General features: G+C 36.1%; 1 protein-coding gene across 4 annotated transcripts in view; it reads left to right on the top strand.

Annotated features, from left to right (window-relative positions):
* RBMS1 (RNA binding motif single stranded interacting protein 1) overlaps positions 1 to 20,047 on the top strand; it is a 132,373-nt gene that overhangs the window by 92,234 nt on the left and 20,092 nt on the right. For all 4 annotated transcript variants that reach the window (XM_015823855.2, XM_015823853.1, XM_015823856.1 and 1 more), the window contains exons 4-6: positions 5,761 to 5,852; positions 14,975 to 15,132; positions 18,374 to 18,453. In XM_015823855.2, the coding sequence (XP_015679341.1) occupies positions 5,761 to 5,852; positions 14,975 to 15,132; positions 18,374 to 18,453 (330 nt within the window). The remainder of the gene's footprint in view (positions 1 to 5,760; positions 5,853 to 14,974; positions 15,133 to 18,373; positions 18,454 to 20,047) is intronic.

Below are 20,047 nucleotides of genomic sequence, written 5' to 3'. Positions count from 1 at the left end.
GTTTTTCCATAGTATGCAAGTGGATTTTAACCTCAAGAGACCTATTAATCTAAAACTTGTATTTTTCCATATTGTATTTTTTGTTCTAGATTCATGATTAATGTTAGAAGCATTTGTTGAAAGATGTACATAGAAGTAAAAAGATGGTGCTTAAATTAACTACAGTCCTGTACCAACATATCTAAATTCATTAGAACCTGTTTTTGAGTAGATGTGTTTAGGATTACATAGTAGAGTGTTGTACATATTTGCTGTTTCTCTCCCCTCCAGAATTTTTCTGTATAGCATATTCTGCTTTTCTAAATGTTTACACATGGTATATTGTTTGTTTGTTTTTAAAAAAATGTATCCCATTTTGAGCAGAGGGATAGAACTAGCATTGACAGGTGTAAGTTTGCGTTAATCTAAATGTCCTTTTTAGGGTGGACTGAGTGGGCTAAGGATCATTCCGGTCCCAAGGACCTCTGGAGTTACTTCTCCTGCTTGGCCTTCCCAAGTTCTGGGTTTTTGAACTCAGAAAATGCTGAGCCTGGAGACCATTGCAAAAAGCAGGAGATGGATTTTTTTTTCTCTGCACACAGTTTTAGAGGGGAAAATTAAAATAATAAATCAGAAAGAATCAAGACAGAACATTTGTCAAATATAATTTCCCATATAAAAGAAGTTATTCAGCTGTGCCTTGTTTCATATTGCACATCAGAAATGAAAACATAGCCTTGTGTTAATTTTTGTAATTGTAATCTGTTACTCATCATAATCAACACAATATAATCACAGTCAATGCTCTCTATGTTCAAATGTCTTAATATAGTAAATATTCCACCTTTCCTCTGTTTTGCCTATCTAATCTGAGAATTAGATGCCTCTTCAAAACAGCAAGCAATTCTCAACTATATTGAAAACAGCATATTTAGACTTATCAAATATAAAAGGCAAACTATTAGGGTAGTACCTGGTCCCCAAAACTAAACTAGGTTATTTTATAGACTAATATAACCAATATATGGCCAGTAACAAGTTTGGGCGAAAAAGTTACTGTGTTCCACCCAATCCATAAATCAATCAAATCAAATCTTTATTAAAGTCAAACTTAATCCCTGGATTTTTTTTTAAAATCTTAAATATGCATTCTTACTTAATATTAATTAATTGCATATAGCTGAAGGGTTGATCTTTTTTGTAGGAAGAATGGTTCTTTCTCTTGGCAAAGTGCTTAAAGATCCATTGCAGTTTCCTTGCTGAATTATGTGGGGAGTGGCATAGTGGTGGGCTTCCGGAAGTCGATTCTGGGCCTAGGCAACAAAAAGTTAGCTACCGATTCAGTCGAAGTGATGCGAACCGGCTGAATCCCACCACTGGAGTGGCATACCGTAGTTGTTTTTATCTAGTCTCCCTTTCCATTGTAGCTCCTACCTCTCCCATATTACAGGTAGTCCTCGACTTACTACCACAATTGAGGCCAAAATTTTTGTTGCTAAGTGAGACAATTGTTAAGTGAATTTTGCATTATTTTATAACCTTTCTTGTCACAGTTGTTAAGTGAATCACTGCACTTGTTTAGTTAGTAACATGGTTGTTAAGTGAATCTGGCTTCCCTCATTGACTTCTGCTTGTTAGAAAGTCACAAAAAGTGATCACATGACCTCAGGACACTGTAACCATCATAAACATGAGTCAGTTGCCAAGCATCTGAATTTTGATCACATGACCACGGGGATACTGCAGGGATTGTAAGTATGAAAAACGGTCATGCCACTTTTTTCAGTGCCATTGCAACTTTGAATTGTCACTAAATGAACTGTTATAAGTCGAGGACTACCTGCAGCCCCAGAGCCACATGCGGCTCTTTGAGCCTTCCCATGCGGCTCCCAGCCTCCTCTGCCATTTGCAGAGAGAGACAGAGACAGAGCTTCTCTCTCTCTCTCTCTCTCTCTCTCTCTCTCTCTCTCTCTCTCTCTCTCTCTCTCTCTCTCTCTCTCTCTCTCTCTCTCTCTCTCTCTCTGTGTGTGTGTGTGTGTAAAAAGAATAGCCTCATCCTGTTCCGACGAGCCAACAACCTTATTGGGTGGGGCTCCTCCCTTTGCTGAGTCTCTGCAGGAAGCAGGAAGGGCAGGAGAGCGCTAGCTAGTCCAGCTATGCTGACTCAGGAATTCTGGGACTTGAAGTCCATGAGTCATAAAAGAGCCGAGGTTGCCTACCCCTGAGCTAGCCCAATAAGAATGTGTGTCAGCTTGTTGGAGAACAGCTTGAAGCCAGCTTGCCAGGTGAGCAGAAGATCGGAGAGAGGGGGGGGAGAGAGAGGGAGGGAAGAAAGAGGGAGAGAGAGAGAGAGAGAGAGAGAAAGAAAGAAAGAAAGAAAGAAAGAAAGAAAGAAAGAAAGAAAGAAAGAAAGAAAGGGGGGAGAGGAAAGAGAGAGGATGAGGAAAGAGAGAGCAAAGAGAAAAAGAGAGAAAGGGGGAGAGGAAAGAGAGAGAGGGAGAGAAAAGAGAGAAAGAGAAAGGGAGAGAGAAAAAGAAAGAGAAGGAGAGAGAGGGAGGGACAGAGACAGAGAGACTCTTTTGACATCTAAAATGAAGATAATACTGCATATACCTTTTTTACCTTTATGATATATCGTTTTTTTCTATATTGTATTGATATATATCATATATAAACGGGTCCAGGTGGCTCTTTGAGACAAAACCTAACGGATAGGGACGAGATCTCCCAGGGAGTTCTTATGTTTCCCGCACATTTAGATCAGTCGTTTTTTGATAAGTGAAGGAGTGTGTTGCTTGTGTCAATATCTGACATTTAAGGTTCGACATTAGGGAACTACGTCATAGTCTCCCCGAGATCAATATTTCAGTAACATATCAGTGGACAAAAACATGTAATTGATAAAATTACATTTTGGACCTTGACAGTTTTCATATTTAAGGCCATTTTGTAATAAAAATGATTTCTATACAAAGATTTGAATTTTTTTAAAAAAATTTAAAACACAATTTCTATTATTTGTACCCTCCCCCAGTCACTTATTTCAAATTAAACTTGGACTGTTGGAAAGTTTTTGAACTATTTGTATTACATTTACTACTTCAATAGAACTATAAGCCCATTAAACGTGTCTTATGAAAAATTAAACTTGGGGGGGCTGGATTTAAATCTATGAAAAATTAATATTATTGATGAATAGCAATACTTATTCTTTCTCCCAACTTGTAATATTTTATTTAATTCAGTTTGAATGCTGCCCAATTCTTACCTTAAGAGTCCTGAAGATTTTTTTCTGAAATGTGAATACAGGAAATCCCAAATACTCTTAGTACCACTACTACATATAAGAGGTGATAGTCATTTAATTTAGTATACATGTGGTCCAGATGTCGTTTCCCATTAGATGTACTGAATTTCCTTTTCAGATTTTGACCAGCTCTATTCAGCCTTCAACTTTGCCCAATTTGTGCTATATTTTGTGAAGACGCAAATGCATGGTTTTTTGTAATGATATTGCAGTGCATAGCAGGACAACAAGGAACTTAGCATAAATAAATCTTAGCCATTTCCTTCAGGAGGAGGAGATGTCACCATTTCAGCTATGAAATGTCAATAGCATATTCAGTGGATGAGTAATGAAAGAGTATATACTCATAAAAACGGAGACTGAAGGGTAGCTGTACATATGGTAATCAATGAGAGCGTGATTATAAATATTCTGTAGTGAATGGAATATGCTGCAATAAATAAACAATGGCATCCAGATAGACATCTCAAGTCTGTTTTTAACAATATGACATGATTTTCAAATTAATTTTTCATTTAGTTGTAGCTTACATTAGTGATTTATAGTAAGATTGGGATTCAGGAAACTATTTCATAGGCAGTTCTGGTTCTGTCATCCCACAAACTAAGGTATAAGCACGCTTGAACTAAATCTGAGATTACTCTGTTATAAATATACCAGAATTAGTTATTGTTATTCTTTTGCTAATACAAAGTATTAAACTAGCACATATGACTAGGCTTATAGCATGACTGCTTTCTTTCTTTTAAAGGTTTACATGATTAATCTGCCTTAATAAATTGTAGCATAAAAAGAAATAAAAATAAATTTATTAAGCCCAACAAAATATTCAATTGCTTACACTATCCACACTATACTTATTTCTTTCTTATACATACATGGTTTCACCTTTTGATCTTCTTAACTTTAAGCATTTTTTGTTTTTTATTAAAACAGATTTGGTTATAATATTGGTTTAATATTAGTTTCCTAACTAGAACCAGAAACTGATTATATTAAACTGAGAGTAAATAGAAGTCTTATATTTTGGTGTCATGGGAAGCTAATTAAAAGCTTTCATAAGAAAACTCAATAGACAGACCCAGTATTGATTGAGAAGAAGAAACTTTTATTTTGGTCAGTGACTAGCAAAATAAAATCTATTACAACACAATGGGATCCATGCAACTATGACTGCAGTAAAAAAAAAATAGAACATAAACTTACAAACATTAAACCTAAACCTAATCTAAATAACTAAACCTAAAAGGAATCTTTTATGTTAATAAATTTAAATTAATGTTTATGTTAATGCAACAAAAATGCTGACAGTAGACTACGAATGATTAGTTACAGTTAAATAAGCTAAAATATAGAGTAATAAAACCATGAATATAAAATATTACTCTGCTCTCAAAAATAATTGTGCAATTATTCCCTTTCATTGTTTGCAGGTAATATAATAGTATTTAGCAATTTTTATAGAGACTGTAGGAATTCGACGAGATAATAAATACCTGAGATAAAATCAATCTGGATGGCCTGAATAATTTGATACTAACCATATCAAATAGCATGTACAAATATCCTGATAAAATGAAGAATATGGAAGAAACTGGGCAGTGGTTTCAACATGACCCTTCCACATGCAAAGCCATTTATGAAAAGGAATTTTCTTATGCCTCTTTCCCAAGACAACTGCAGGCAAAACATTAAATTGTGCTAATATCATAGTTTATTTTTGGATATTTCAATCTGTCTCAATTACCTGGCTAAACTATGGTTAAAAGGCTAAGCATCCAGGTAGACCACTACTGGTCCATAAGATTGAGCTTCCTAGTTTTCTGTATCTATTATTATCTGTCCTATTTTGGCTTTGGCTTTGGCTTGACCAAAGCTAAGGCTAGTAAGGCTTCCAGAGAGTAGTCACAGTGATTCAACTCATGTAAGATAGAGTTTTTCCATTTGCTGATAAATTTATCAGAAACCAGAGGGATTAGACCACTACTATTTAATCAGTAGCTCAGGGTATCATCATTGTATCAATCCTGAGTATAACATTTTCTAGCTGGAGAATACATTGGGGTATCCATTGTGGTACCTGGAAAATATTTCTCAAAAACATGCTGAAGGAATTCCATCAGTGGTACGTTTTTATAGGTCATATATGTGCACCATTCAGAAGACTCAGAAGTACTTTGGTTCTATCTCTTCTTGCCCCAAAAATCTGTATACGAAGATGAAATAAGTTTAAGGCCTGCATGATTATTTATAAGCTTCTAAGAAAACTAGGATGTGGGAGAACCAGCTTCAGATCTTCCATTCAGGCATGACATTTGCTGAATGGCATTCAATAAATCCTCCTGTAATTTCTAATGAGATCATTATGAGGACAAAATAAAATATTCATTTATTGTAATAAGCCTCCAATTCTGTACCTTTAAGTAGAATGAAAAGTGAACATTTCTTATTAAACATTTTTTTTAAAATTTTAGGTTATGGTTTTGTGGACTTTGATAGTCCAGCTGCAGCTCAGAAAGCCGTATCTGCCCTGAAAGCCACTGGAGTTCAAGCACAGATGGCAAAGGTAAGATAATGTACTAGTGAAAGATCAGTGTGTAGCATTGGTACAACCTAAATGGTACCTAAAGAAAAGAGAAGACTGTATTTAAAGTAATCATTGAACTATTCCATTGTCCATCTGTCTTCAACCAGGCGGTGCCGTTATAAAACCTGGAAACAAGCTGTTAAGACTTGGTGTGTTTCAACGTAATTTTATTTAGGCTCCTGTGTTAATTTGTTTAACTTGATCTAAAGCAGTGTTCCAAACCATAGCAATTTTCAGCTATGTCCGGTTCAGTACCCAGAATTCTTTATAATTTCTAGAAATTGCCTGGATGGAGACATGATGATCTACAGCCATATAAACCTTCCCTTACAACAACATATTTCTTAAAATAAAAAACATAATTAGGGATAATAGTTCAAATTGTGTTTGAGTTGAACTGCTGTACAAATGTTTAACCCTATTTTGTTATTTTTAAAAATAAGGCAGTGAATATACATAAAAATCCTTTCCTCCTTCTATTTTTTTCACAATAACAATCCTTTGAGGTGGGTTAGGCTGAGATAGAATAACTGGCCTCAAAGTCACCCAGATGGCTTTCATGCCTAAATCAGGGCTAGAACTCAAAGTCTCCTAGACTATAGCCTGGTGCCCAAACCATAGACCACTAGCTGAATAAATTAAATTGTAATTTTAAATTTAAAATGGAGACTTTCTGCATGCTTATTGAAGGACCTCTAAAGTGAACCAACCATTTAGACTGGTAATAACAGACCTCAGTGAACTCAGCAATGCTAACTTCCAAAGACAAATGTATAGTATTGTGCAGTAAATTGAGTGTCTCATGTATACCTCTACTTACAGAGCAAAGCATTATCCTTGGAAATGTTCTACTTGAGATTATTTGATTTTGTAACCTTGGACCTATAGTTCTTGATACTGTGACTGCTATAAAGAAACTAAATGTTCTCTCAGAAACCTATTTACCGTAATTGGCAGGTAGTCTGTCTGGGAAAAAAAAAAACCTTATTCTTTTCTCTGTTTTGTCTTCAAGAAAAAGTTGAAAAGAATGGCCTTATTTGTTCAGAAGTAGCATCATGTCTTCTTATATTGGGAATAAATAAACATAATTTAAAGTTTCACTGCTACTATTTCAAAATGATGTCCATAGGTGATTTCTCACTGGTCCTTTACCAAGTCTTCTAGCGTTACATAGCTATCATAAGGCCCAGCTTTCTTCAAAGGGAGCTTTTTTATAGTTCAAATTACAGGCACGAGGAGAAGCTTGTTCTGCATCAGGGCTACAGTGGTAGGAGAAAATATTACAGTACATTGCAAATCCCAACGAGCCTTCCCATCACTAGTTTTGGGAAGGGGAGAAAAATTGATGCATGCAGTATAATAAAGATAATATGTAGATAGTCCAATACAAGATATTGGAAGCAAGCATTTGCCAAAGACCCTGAAGGCTATTTTTTTACTTGTAGTCACTCTTATCTGTTCCATAAATGGTGAAGGGGCATATGGAGAAAGAGATACGTTGCGAGCCTTGAATAATACACTGATTGCCCATACTATTTCATTAGAGCTGATGTACATTGAATCCCTTGTTGATAATGGCAGGCAAGTCTTGATCCATACACTTAGTAGCTATTCTTTTAAGATGTCTCCTTTCAGGTCGAAAAATCTTTGCTATTTTGAACTTTTAAGTTATTTATTGTGATTGTGTTTTAGAAAGATTAAATAGGGGCCAGACATAGCCTTTTTATAATATTAGTCCTGTTCCCAAGTGTAACGTATTGCCGCATTTTCAGTGATGCTGTACTTTCCCTAGGATTCTCAGCTGAGGAAAAGCAGAGCTAATAGAAATATCCTTGGATGAATTCCAGGAAAACAAAATGTAAACCATATGTGTATTAATGCATATTTTATCACATGCACGAAAACATTTGCTCTTTCTGAAGTCAAATGCAATGTGCCTTGTTCTTTGGGTCTCTTTGTTAATGGTTGTGTCATATTGTTTAATGTCTATATATGTGACACCAAACAAAAAATAAAACTATTTATACATGTCTCCAGAGGTCTTCTCACGCGCTATAATGACTGTTATAAAATTTATATCTTGCCATATTCAAACCACTCTAGCTGATTCACAGTTATAAAAGCATATAAAAAAGAATTAAGTGCTATAAAACTATACAATTTCACGAAATCTGGTTAAAATTAAATTTCAGAACCTAAATTTCACCTTATTATCCATCGTCAATGAGAATGTCAAAGAAAATAAGCAATTTAAACCCCAAATAACTGGAAGAAGAAAACCACCTTTACAGCCCTCCTAAAAGATAACAGTGATGCCCATAATCCATAAGATGTCAAGGTCTTCATCGAAATCGATGGACGAACAACAACAACATCACATAGACAGGATGGCCACTGAGAAGGCACCCGACCCGTCTCTAGAGGAGGCAGATCTGAAACATCCCTTCCTACACAGAACACACAGTTCAAACCCAATAATATATAGAAGTACACCCATGTAGGACTTTATACAACCAGCACTTTGAAGCCTAATGATAACTAACGCAGTGCCCACAAAACTGGTAGCACCAAACTGAAGCCTGCCTTTACCTGATCCAGGTAAACAGATTCTACACCAATTGTCTTGCGTCATGAGGACAAAGGCATAACTAAGTACTGCCAAGGCCTTAGCTGAAGTTGGGTAATGACTCCCTGACCAGAGATTCTACCTGCTGGTTAATCATTAGTTGTCCAGAAGGACCTCCAGGCTGCTTCTTTGGAAGGTGTGTGATCCCATCCAAGACCAATCTTACCTCCATCTTTTCTTTTAGTTTATTTTGTACAATCCATAGCCTCCATACAATGTGAGGCTCTCCACTGCATATCCACATCAGCTCATGTGTGGGATGTACAATTGGTTATCATCATTATATTAAAGAGACCCCATTCCAAACTAACAGGTGACCTCTCCCATCAATTTCATACAACTGTTAAATTGCAGGGAGACAGTTCTGAGACTTGTTGCACCCTACAAAGCAGTAGCCTGAGATTCAACGACTCAACTTCCAACATTACTGTATGAAACTACCTATTCAGGAAGGAGTGGAACCACTGTAAAGGAGTGACCTTTCTCCCAAACCCCCAAACTTGTTAAAATGTAATGATTGACAATATCAAATTGTTCTGAGAGTTTTACATGACTGAGAGGACTATATTCCTTTTGTCTAGGACACAACAAAGGTTATCCAGTAAAATGGTCATAATTTGCATTCACTGAAAGGGATTGTGATAATCCATTGTATAGAGGAGATTGTACAACTGATGCACTATTTAATGGAATCTATTTTCTTATTCATAACATTTAAAAGTTTTAATTTTATTATATAGCATTATACAGGTAATCCTTGATGACGGCCACAATTGAACCCAAAACGTTGCTAAACGAGAAATTTAAGAGCATTTTGCCCCATTTTACGACTTTTCTTGTCACATTTGTTAATTGAATCACTGCGGTTGTTAAATTTAGTAACACGGACCCTGCAACCATCATAAATGTGAGTCAGCTATCAAGCATCCAAATATAAATCATGTGACCATGGGGATGCTGCAATGGTCTTATGTGTGAAAAATGGTCATAAGTCACTTTTTTCAGTGCCGTTGTAACTTTGAATGGTCACTAAATAAACTGTTGTAAGTCTATGTGTATATGTATATCTTTTTAAAATAAGCATTGGTTATGTGGCATAAAATGGAAAGAGCAGTAGAGAATGCTTTTTAAAATGCATATCATAATAGTGACCTAATTTGATAAGTAACTCTGTTGTAATCAGTGAGGATGTCTGATTTAAATATTTGCTTGGGTAGCGTCCCTCCCAGGAAGCATAAAAGAACAAAAATGCATTAATTTTGCATGTAAAGAGACTGAACTTACTTGATACTGTTACCATATTAGTTCCAACATGCATAGGTGAGTTTGCACATCAAGCTAAATCACAATGTAGTTTACAGTTTTGCAGTTGATTTATCAAGTGACATGAACCTAGCTATTGTAGTTTGCAATCATGTTTTATAGCTGATATAAATAAAGTACACTTTATTCAAGAAATCATGATTAATCAGACCATAGATTAGCCTGATAAGTGAATCTATTCATATTTTAGATGTGGCCATTTCTTTAAACTGATATATCTGTGCCTGGTTTGTACCACTTTAGACTGCAGATTTAGGTTTCATTTGTTTCCTTCTTTTAAAAATGTGTTTACGTAAAAAAAAACACCTGTGCCACAGAAAAGTCTAATTTAGGACTTGTCCCTGATTTCTAGGTTACGACGACGACAATGATGATGATGATAGAATTTCTAGTTGTGAAATTTCTAGATTATAGAAATTTTAAAATATATGGATTAGAAGGTATCTTAGAGATCACTGAGGTAATATAGGGCCCTAATCAAAGTGTATACACCTCAGGTCTGTACTTTTGTCGATTTAAAAAAAGTAATAATATTCAGCCTTTAACTTTTGCATTAGTTATGCACAACTGAATATTTTCTTATTACCAAATCAGACTAATTTTAAAAATACTTTGTATTATTTAGTAGGCTACATGTTGCTTTTGTCTAAAGTAATTTTATCCAGAGTAGCTTCGCACAATACAGAGCAACAAGTCCAAATTTGCCATGGATTTTGTTAATTAATGATATATTCCCTGAAAAATCCCTAGCCAATGCTGAGTTTTATGTATGTAGATGATAAATATGTTCTTAAATACTTCTTTGATACCATAGCAAGCAGGTTAAAGGATAATTGGTGAGGTGCTTAGAAATTTGCCACAAGAGGAAATTATTTGAGATGAAGTTTTTGGTTTGAGCATTCTTAGTCTCATGTAAATTTGAAGAAACTTTTTATTTTAGAATGGAAATCAACTTACAAATTCTGGATGGTGAAAAATATTGGTATGCAAAGCATTTCAAATTTGAACTGTTTCAAGCAGAGGCACCCAGTTTCATCAGAATGACAAAATGAACATCACAACTTAAGTTCTGCTCTTGAGGTATATGTGTCCAACATCATGATGCATCCATGAAAGAGGGAAGCTTATGCAAGGATATCTGTTTTATCATTCATATAAGCAGCTCTTGTCCCCACACGTGCATGTCTTTGGTTTCAAGGTTTAAACACCCCTTGAACAGCGCAGAACTACTATTTTGAGTATGAAATGGGAGCTTAGGTCTTTGTAGAAGTGTTCCAAGCTTCATATAACTCTGTTTCTATCTTGAAACATTCTGGAAAGGGTCAAAACCGAAGCATATTGCACTCTTATACTTGAAACAATCATTTTTACGTCAAAATGGGGCATTTTTACTTTGGAATATGTGTATGCGCTCAGTAAAAAGGATTGAATTGGAAATAGGCAATTAGACAACATTATAAAATTGTCAGGTTTCCAGGAATGAAAGTCAGTGCTTGTTCTAGAACAAATTGAGCACAATTATTTTTATTTTTATTTTTAAATCACATTTGTTTTAATAGAATTACTGCTGTATGTTTCTGACCAGGATTTTTTAGATTTGCTGAGTAATTCTTTTCATGGAAAATTCTAATGTATCTTCTATAAATCATTATTTCTGATATAGATTACAGGTATAAAACATTGCCTTGTCTAAAACACTTGTTGCCTAGACTTACAATTTGTTATCTTGTCCATTGCTATGTTAACGTTTTCCATTTGTGTTGAATCCACACAAAGTATTCTGTTTCCTCATTGGAGACCATGAGAAGATCACATGTAGAACAAAACTGAAATAGCGCCCTCCTTCCATAGGAGCTGATATTCAGAGGCATGGTCCTCTGGTTAGTTATATTATTTATAGTCCGTTCCATGAACTTATAGCTTACCAAAATATATCTCTTCAGGGCACAGTATTGATATGTCTGCCTAGATCTGATCCATCTGCATGTCATGATGAAGTAAATACTGAGTATCTATCAAAGGCAGTGTAGGCAGTAACTATAGACAGTTCCCTTGATTCTTGTTAGGTTTCAGGCTCCATCTGTGATTTTTGTTACGAATCAGTGGAGAACTGACTTCCCACAGGTCCAAAGCATTGGACCATGGTATTATCTATCTCCATGACTGCCTTTGAGGCCTCTTTGACATCATTAAAGAATAAAAATAGTGGGAGGCAACAGAATTTTGGGGAAAATGTAGCCCAGTAGTTGAGGGAAAGCTAAGCAAACTGGGGTAGTAGTCCGAAGAGGATGGCAGCCATTTTGTGAATAAGCAACATTCCCCATTGCAATAATGTTATAGGAGTGTGCAAAATGCATTTTAAATTGGCTCATTCTTGTGCTTGGATTGGAAGCTGAAGATGGTGTAAAATGTGATAGCCAAGCTACTAAATGAGGCACTTGACTGGGCACATAAGAATTAAACAAATAAGATTTGCATTGCTTTAGCCAGTGGGGCTAATTAATCTGAATTATAGTGCTTACCAATATTTGTACTAATCCTTATTAAATCTTATTTGAATGATCAAGATGTCTGTTATTTATGCAGGTAATAGTAATAATTTTTCAACAAATCAGAATGGATTGAAGATAATTGGTAAAAGTAAAAGCAAACCAGATCAAATGACTGTTTAAACCTCTGCTTTAATATATCAATAAAAAGCACCAACACGTTAAACTGTCTAAATCTGGTGGGATGTTCAAAAATAAATTTACCTGTGGCTCATTATTATTAAAGATAATTCCATAAGGTAGGTGCCACCTTAAAGTAGGAACAATGCATGCCCCTAATCTAGCTTCTTAATAAATCAAGAAGTAGGGAATTAAATCCATAACAGCTACTGTTCATTTCTCAGAATAATTATTTTTAGGCCTGAATGCTGTTGAAAATATCACAGTCTTACTCTCATCAACTAAAGCCTTTTAAATATTTTGTGTACCTGTTAATTTTCTTAGGCCTAATGCAGTCCACTTCAAATAAACAAAAGTTTAAACTTATACATACAAGTTCCTGGTCCTCAAGTTACAAGGCCATAGTATGGGAAATACATTTCAAAAAGCAATAGGGAGGGAGAGAATACACTTGTATGTATGTTTGTGTTTGTATGTGTGTGTGGGGAGAGAGAGAGTGCTTTTAATAAGCTGTGATTTAGGAGTGAATTCTGTTTTGGGGTTGTTGGTTTTCTTTTGCATCCTGCAGCATACTTCAGGATGCGCACAAACTCTATGATGAAATGATTAACTTTGCTTATTACTATAGGAAAACCAAGTATATTCATCACACTGAAAGTTTCATATATTATCGTCTTCCTTATATGTTAATAGTGAAAGATTAACATAAAGTACCCTAAAAGATGCAAATGCCTTACATTGCTAGATTCCTAAATATGCAGTAATCTTTATTTTTCTAAACTGTAAAATACCTTCATCAAATTAAAAACTTATGCAAATCTGAATATTTTCCCAAAGAAATTTTATTTTGTTGTCTTATCTCCAATACATTTATATCTTATGTCTTTTGCAAATAGAATAAGAGTTGGAAGGGACCTTGGAGGTCTTCTAGTCCAACCCCCTGCTCAGGCAGGAAACCCTATACCATTTCAAACAAATGGTTGTCCAATCTCTTCTTTAAAATTTCCAGTATTGGAGCATTCATAACTTCTGGAGGCAACTTGTTCCACTGATTAATTGTTCACACCGTTAGGAAATTTCTCCTTAGTTCTAGGTTGCTTCTCTCCTTGATTAGTTTCCATCCATTGCTTCTTGTCCTGCCTTCAGGTGCTTTGGAGAATAGCTTGACTTCCTCTTCTTTGTGACAACCTCTGAGATATTGGAACACTGCTATCATGTCACCCCTCGTCCTTCTCTTCCTTAAACTATAGACATACCCAATTCCAGCAATCGTTCTTTATATGTTTTAGCCTCCAGTCCCCTGATCATCTTTGTTGCTCTTCTCTGTACTCTTTCTAGAGTCTCAACATGGTTATTCAGAATTTATGACACATAAACTATTATCTTAAAAATGTGTTTTGCTTTGTTATTACATGTGAGTTGGTTGATTTAATATTTTTACACAGCTGGAGCCAGAGGAAAGTGTGTGTTTGTGTGTGTATGTGTGTTTATATGTTTATAGTAAAAGCTCATTTCCCACTTGTGCTTTTTCCCTTATAACCTTCCAGGCCTTAAAATGCTCTCTAGTTGTGTATTGCAGCTTAGAAAGCAAAGGAAAAATGAGGTTTTTTTAAATATCTGGCAAGGGTAGTTTTCATAAATGAAACCCACATATTCTTTGCCATTAGGAACTTAGAAAGTATGTGTGGGTGGAGATTTAGCTAAGAAAAAGAAAATGTAAGCATAGCATTTATAAATAAGTCTGAATCTAAATATTGCATTGAAAATCTGTGTGCTTCCTTTAAGCCTCCAGCTACTCACATATTTTAAGGACTCCAGGAGTGGCTTTTCCTGGGGATGTTGACAGTGCCATTAATAACATAAATGAGTAGAAGAATCTTCATCTCGCTTAATAGAGATTTTGAACACAAGGCATGAATTTTGACCTTCTGAATCATTGTGATGGATGCTTCCTCAAAGACATTTTTACAATATAAAAAAGAGAAGGCAGACAACACACATGGCAACTTTTGTCTTTTGTTTTTCATGTGAATCAGCCTAATTAACTAGTTATAATTGAGATAATTTGGTATTGGGGGGAGCACAGCCTTCCATCTTTGCTTTTTGTGCCATTGTGGAGCAAATGCATCTCCTTTTATTTGGGATTTTTTCATTTGAATGTAATTGTAGAGATAATAATAGCTTACATTATCACAAGAAGGAAGAGCTTCATGCTGTGAATGCTGGTAGCAGTGAATAAATGTAATCATAGGTTTTGGACACAACCATTTCTTTAGAGAAGTTTTCATTGATCTCCATTGAAGCTTGGTAGACTGCTGTTTGATGACTTCAGAATTAAAAGTTTGTTGGCTGTAACCTATATTATTATTAGATTCACTTTATTCTGAAGACTTGGCAATAGATTAAATCCCATAGAAGCTATCTTATATTTTGTATGGCTCATAACTGTAACAACTAATAAGATAATGTTAATTGTTTTTCAGCAACAGGAGCAAGATCCAACTAATTTATATATTTCCAATTTGCCACTTTCAATGGATGAACAAGAGCTTGAGAATATGCTAAAACCCTTTGGACAAGTTATCTCAACAAGAATACTTCGTGATTCCAATGGCACAAGTCGTGGAGTTGGCTTTGCAAGGTAGGTTGTCATTCATGTAAAGTTTTTTTTTTTAATTGTGTTTCTTCCGGAGTCTTTGGTGCTCTCTGAACTTGGCTGCTTGCTCACAGATGTCTCATTACCCAAATAGATAACATCATCAGTGCACTGTTGATGTTTCCTAGTTGGGTAATGAGATATCTGTGAGCAAGCAACCAGCCTGACCTACATGTATTCTCTTCTATTGGATTGAACATTCCAGTTACATTACATTTCTTCAGTAAAGGGGCAAAGAGATGCTGAGCTGGGAAAACCTGTCTGGCTTTGCTATAAAAATGAATTTGATTCGAAGACGATCACTTGAACAAATAGTACTGGTTCAACTAATTGATCAAATAATATTCAACCATCTGAAAAATAAGGGATGAGATAGTTATATGAAGTATATATATCTGTTGATCAAATCATGTAATATTTGTATCTAAATGAAATAAGTCTTGACTCCTAGGAAGCAAAGTTTTCCCTCATTTTTATTTGCTATTGCAAGGTTCAATTTAAGTGTCATTGCTGTTGCAATTGAGAAGCAGGCGATCACTTACATAAGAGCAGTTTAGATTGCTGTCAGACAAGTAGTTAATTGACAGGCAGTTCCATTTGCGTGCTTTTGTTAGTGAATATTATAGTCAGTTAAATGGCTTTTTATATAGAAAAAAGCTCAGAAATATTACAAATATTTGACTTTGAACAATCAGAAGAGAAGTAAATGTATTGATGCTTTTGTTGTTGGAGAAGAGTCTTAAGAATGCCATGGATAATCAAAAGAACAAGTAAATGGATCAAAGAACAAATCAATGTACATTCACATCTTGCCTTTTCTCAGCCATTCCTGGAAGGTTTCATTCAGCAACTTTTGAAGAATCATAAATATCTCACATTTACCATAGTTTGTAAGACTGCTTTTAAAATGTCTCATAGAACAAATCAATCCAGAGTTCTCACTCAAGGCACAAATGAGCAGGCTCAGCTGGTCATTTTTTTGATAGAATTTTTTTAATCCTGCCTTTGTTGTTTTGGACACATTGTGTGAAGATCCAACTCCCTTAAAAAGTTTGTAATGCTGGGAATGGGTACATGGTTAGGACATCTGAAAGGCCCAATTAGGAATATGTCTTAATATGATCATTTGAGGTTGATCATTTGTGCCTCAAGAAAGAACTCTGAATCGATTTGTCTTAATGATCCATTTCTTTGTTTTATAGAAACGTAGAAAACTGACAGGAAGAAAAGACCCAGTGGTCCATCAACTGTGCCCTTTGAGTGTTTATTGTTTTAAATTATTTTTAATTTATTTATTAAATTTTGATTATTAAATTTTATTTTTATTTATTTATGTTGGATATAGACGTGAGCTTATCCTAAGCATGTTTAAACTCAGTTACTGACAATTGACCTACTACCTCTGCTGGAAGTTGGTTCCAAGCTTCCACTAGTCTTTCTGTGAAGTAATAACTTTTCTAACATTACTTTTACATTTCTCAGTTCGAGGTTATGCCCCCGTGTCCTTGATTTTTGCTTAATATTGAAAATACTGGAATCTTATTCACACCCTTAATATATTTCCCTTCTGTCTCCAGGCTATACATATTCAGTTCCTCCAGTGTCTCCTGATGTGTTTTGTCCCTCAGACTTTGCACTATTTTTGTTGCCCATTTCTGGACTTATCAATATCTTTTTTTAAGTGAGGTTTCCAGAAGCGGCACAGTATTCTAAATGGGGTCTGACTAAAGCCCTATGTAGCAAGATTAGGATCTCCTTTTTCCTGCTGGTGATCCCTCTAATGATTTCTGGACTATTCACGATATTCTCAGGAATCTGCTCCAATACCAACATACAAAAGCGTGATAAAAAATTAGTCTTTTGCAACTTTAAGATTGGGACAGCCTGCCTCATGAGCCGTGGTGGCGCAGTGGTTAGAATGCAGTATTGCAGGCTAACCCTGCCCACAGCCAGGAGTTCGGTCCTGAGAGGGCTCGAGGTTGACTCAGCCTCTCATCCTTTCAAAGTTGGTAAGATGAGGCAGTATGCTGACTCAGTAAAACCGTTTAGAGAATGCTGTAAAGCAGGGCTTTTCAACCTTTTCACCCATTGTACCACTTTTAGGATATGGCCATATCCGAGTACCACCAGTCGCCTAGCAAGGTGTCAAAAACATGATGACCAAAAAAAAAAAANCGTCTGCTGGGTGGTTGCAGCAGGTTTTGGTCACTTCACATGACCCTGGGACACTGTGACCGTCATAAATATGAATCAGTTGCCAAGCATCTGAATGTAAATCACAAGACCCTGGAGAGGCTGCAACATTCCAGCTGATCGGCACTTCTTTTGGGCTCAGCAGAAGCGCCAGGATCAGCGCCGAGCTCCAGCTGGAGCTCGGTGCTGATCCCGGTGCTTCCGCTGAGCCCTGACAGCCCTGCAGCTCCAGCCATCTCTCGCTCAGGCTTGTCCGGTGCTGCCACGGGTTCAGCTCATTCCCCTCCCCCACTACACTTTTCTGGGATGGTCGCGTACCACCTGCCAGGTGCCAATGTACCACAGGTGGTACCCATACCACTGGTTGAAAAGCCCTGCTGTAAAGCATTATGAAGCGGTATATAAGTCCAAGTGCTATTAGTATTGCTATTCATACGCCCATAAATATGAAAGCTTTGCAGGCTTGTAATAGGAGGGGGCCAGCCCATTGGACATAGCCTGGTAGAATAAGGGAAATTAAACCTTCAGTGTACATATTAAACAAAACTCCTCCTAGAAATGGGCAAGAGAGAGAGTAAAGCTGAGGCATTCAGTTACATTCAGTTGTAAAAACCTAGGAGGCTGCCTGGAACTGAATCCTTCTAACTATATTAACTACGCCAGAAACTAGGGAAACTAGGTTAGGCGCTGTGAAAATGAGCCTTGGGCTTCTGCGTTCTCTCATTCACTTCCAATTTGTCAGAAAATTAAAGATAGCTCAAGGGAGGAAATGTCAGTATTTACAGGGAAAAGAAAGCACAGAAACGTTATGCCTGACCAGTCGTGCTAATCTTTGATTTTACCTTCTGTCTGAATCAAATCAACAATTTCATCAAATCATTGTAGCCATACAGTAAAAGAACTGAAACTGAAACGATGGTTTGTTTATAAAATTTATTGGCCACCCATCTCACCACAGGGGAACTCTGGGCAGAGTTGTATTAATGTGCATAAATACAATAATACACTTTATATATATATATATTTTATGTAGGATGGAATCAACAGAGAAATGTGAAGCAGTGATTGCTCATTTTAATGGGAAATTTATTAAAACCCCACCAGGAGTTTCTGGTAAGTGGTGTGCGTGTATTTGTTTATGTGTGCACATGTGCATGTTTGTTCATTCCTTGGGAAATGCAAAGTTAATGAGTTTTAGAACTAGGGTATAAAAAGTGGGAGGCAGAACAACAGTGTGGGTGTTGTATCATCTTTTTTTATATATATATAGCAAAATGCTCCTGTTCCCTTTGCAGCGTTAATCAGACATGGGGAGAAAGATAGAAGGGAGGGAGGAAAGGAAGGGAGGACGGAGCCTTCCGTTCCCACCCTCTTCTGATAGTCCCTCCCTTATTATCTTAATTAACATGAGAGGATTGCTAGCCTCAGGCCAATTCAAGCCAATCCCTTTTGAACATGTAAACAGTCCATTCTTCCCTCAGCAGACAGTCATGTGGACAGACGGGACTTGTGAATTGGGCTATTGTCAGTGTTGCTGGCCATTCTTCTGTAGCACTTTTCTTGTACATTGAGCACCCTTTTGTGGAAATTTTCACATGGTTGCAGAAACTCTGAAAAGGTTGCTATATGTGAACAGGGAGATTATGGATACTGTTGCCTCTGTCGTTCAACTCTTCAGTAGTGCAAGCATTATTTATTCCACTTACTGTAACCAAAAGAAGACCAGACAGAAAACTAATATCATGATAAGTTCTAGCACCAAGGCATACATTACAGTACTTCAAATCCTTGTAGCCGTAGTAAGTAATTCTGGAATGTGTGTGCAGGAAGAGGAAGGCTCAGATGAGTCTTCAGTTTTTAATTAGCTCACTTTTCACATAGATTTGTTTGCTTGCTAGCACTGAATTTGATTCTTCATATGAAACTTTGGTACCCAAATATATAATTAGATGAAGCTGATCGTGTGGTTTTTCTTTTATTGATTTGTATTGTTGCTGCTGTTCATACCACAGTATCTTGTATGTTACTATTGCAAAAGCAGGGGAAAAAATCATAACAGCTGCTGTTAATAAAAATTAATGTATTCATTGGTTGCTGTTAAAATCCCAGCCCATTTTGTGATGGACAGCTCTCAACTTATGATAGCTCATAATACTGCCAGAAGCAACCACCCTTTTATTATCAACATCTACCAGAGTAACATATTTCTCTATAGGATTAAAAAATAAAAACAATGAACCAGAAGTGGAGTGCAGGGTAAGAAGAGCACTTAGTACATCCACCAACCAATCGATCAATCAACAAGAAAGCCTTTCTTTTACTTTCCAGTGTTATTAAAATGATACGACATTGGGAAGAGCAGGCTGAACAGCAGAATTTAGATTAAGAAAAAAAAATGGAAGTAAATGTGATTTATCTCATAATTGTTGTATGTCCAAACCATGCCATCAGTATTGTAGAATTTCTTAACAAATGTATGTTCTTTTTCCATGTTTTTACTAGTGATTGTTTAATTTAATTTAATAATTTAATTTATATACCGCCCTTCTCCCGTAGGACTCAGGGCGGTGCACAGCATATTAAAACAGATACAAACAAAATACATCAAAAAACAAAAAACCCCCATAAAACCAAATTAAAAGCCAAATATTGGAAGCTGTGTGTCAATTAAAATTTTCTTAAAATCATCCCTACCTAAAATCCTCCC

Source organism: Protobothrops mucrosquamatus, unplaced genomic scaffold, assembly GCF_001527695.2.
Source record: "Protobothrops mucrosquamatus isolate PMUCROS unplaced genomic scaffold, P.Mucros_1.0 scaffold2016, whole genome shotgun sequence".
Classification (NCBI taxonomy): Eukaryota; Metazoa; Chordata; class Lepidosauria; order Squamata; family Viperidae; genus Protobothrops; species Protobothrops mucrosquamatus.
Note: the sequence above shows the minus strand (reverse complement) of the source record. Positions and strands in the feature narration are given on the sequence as shown.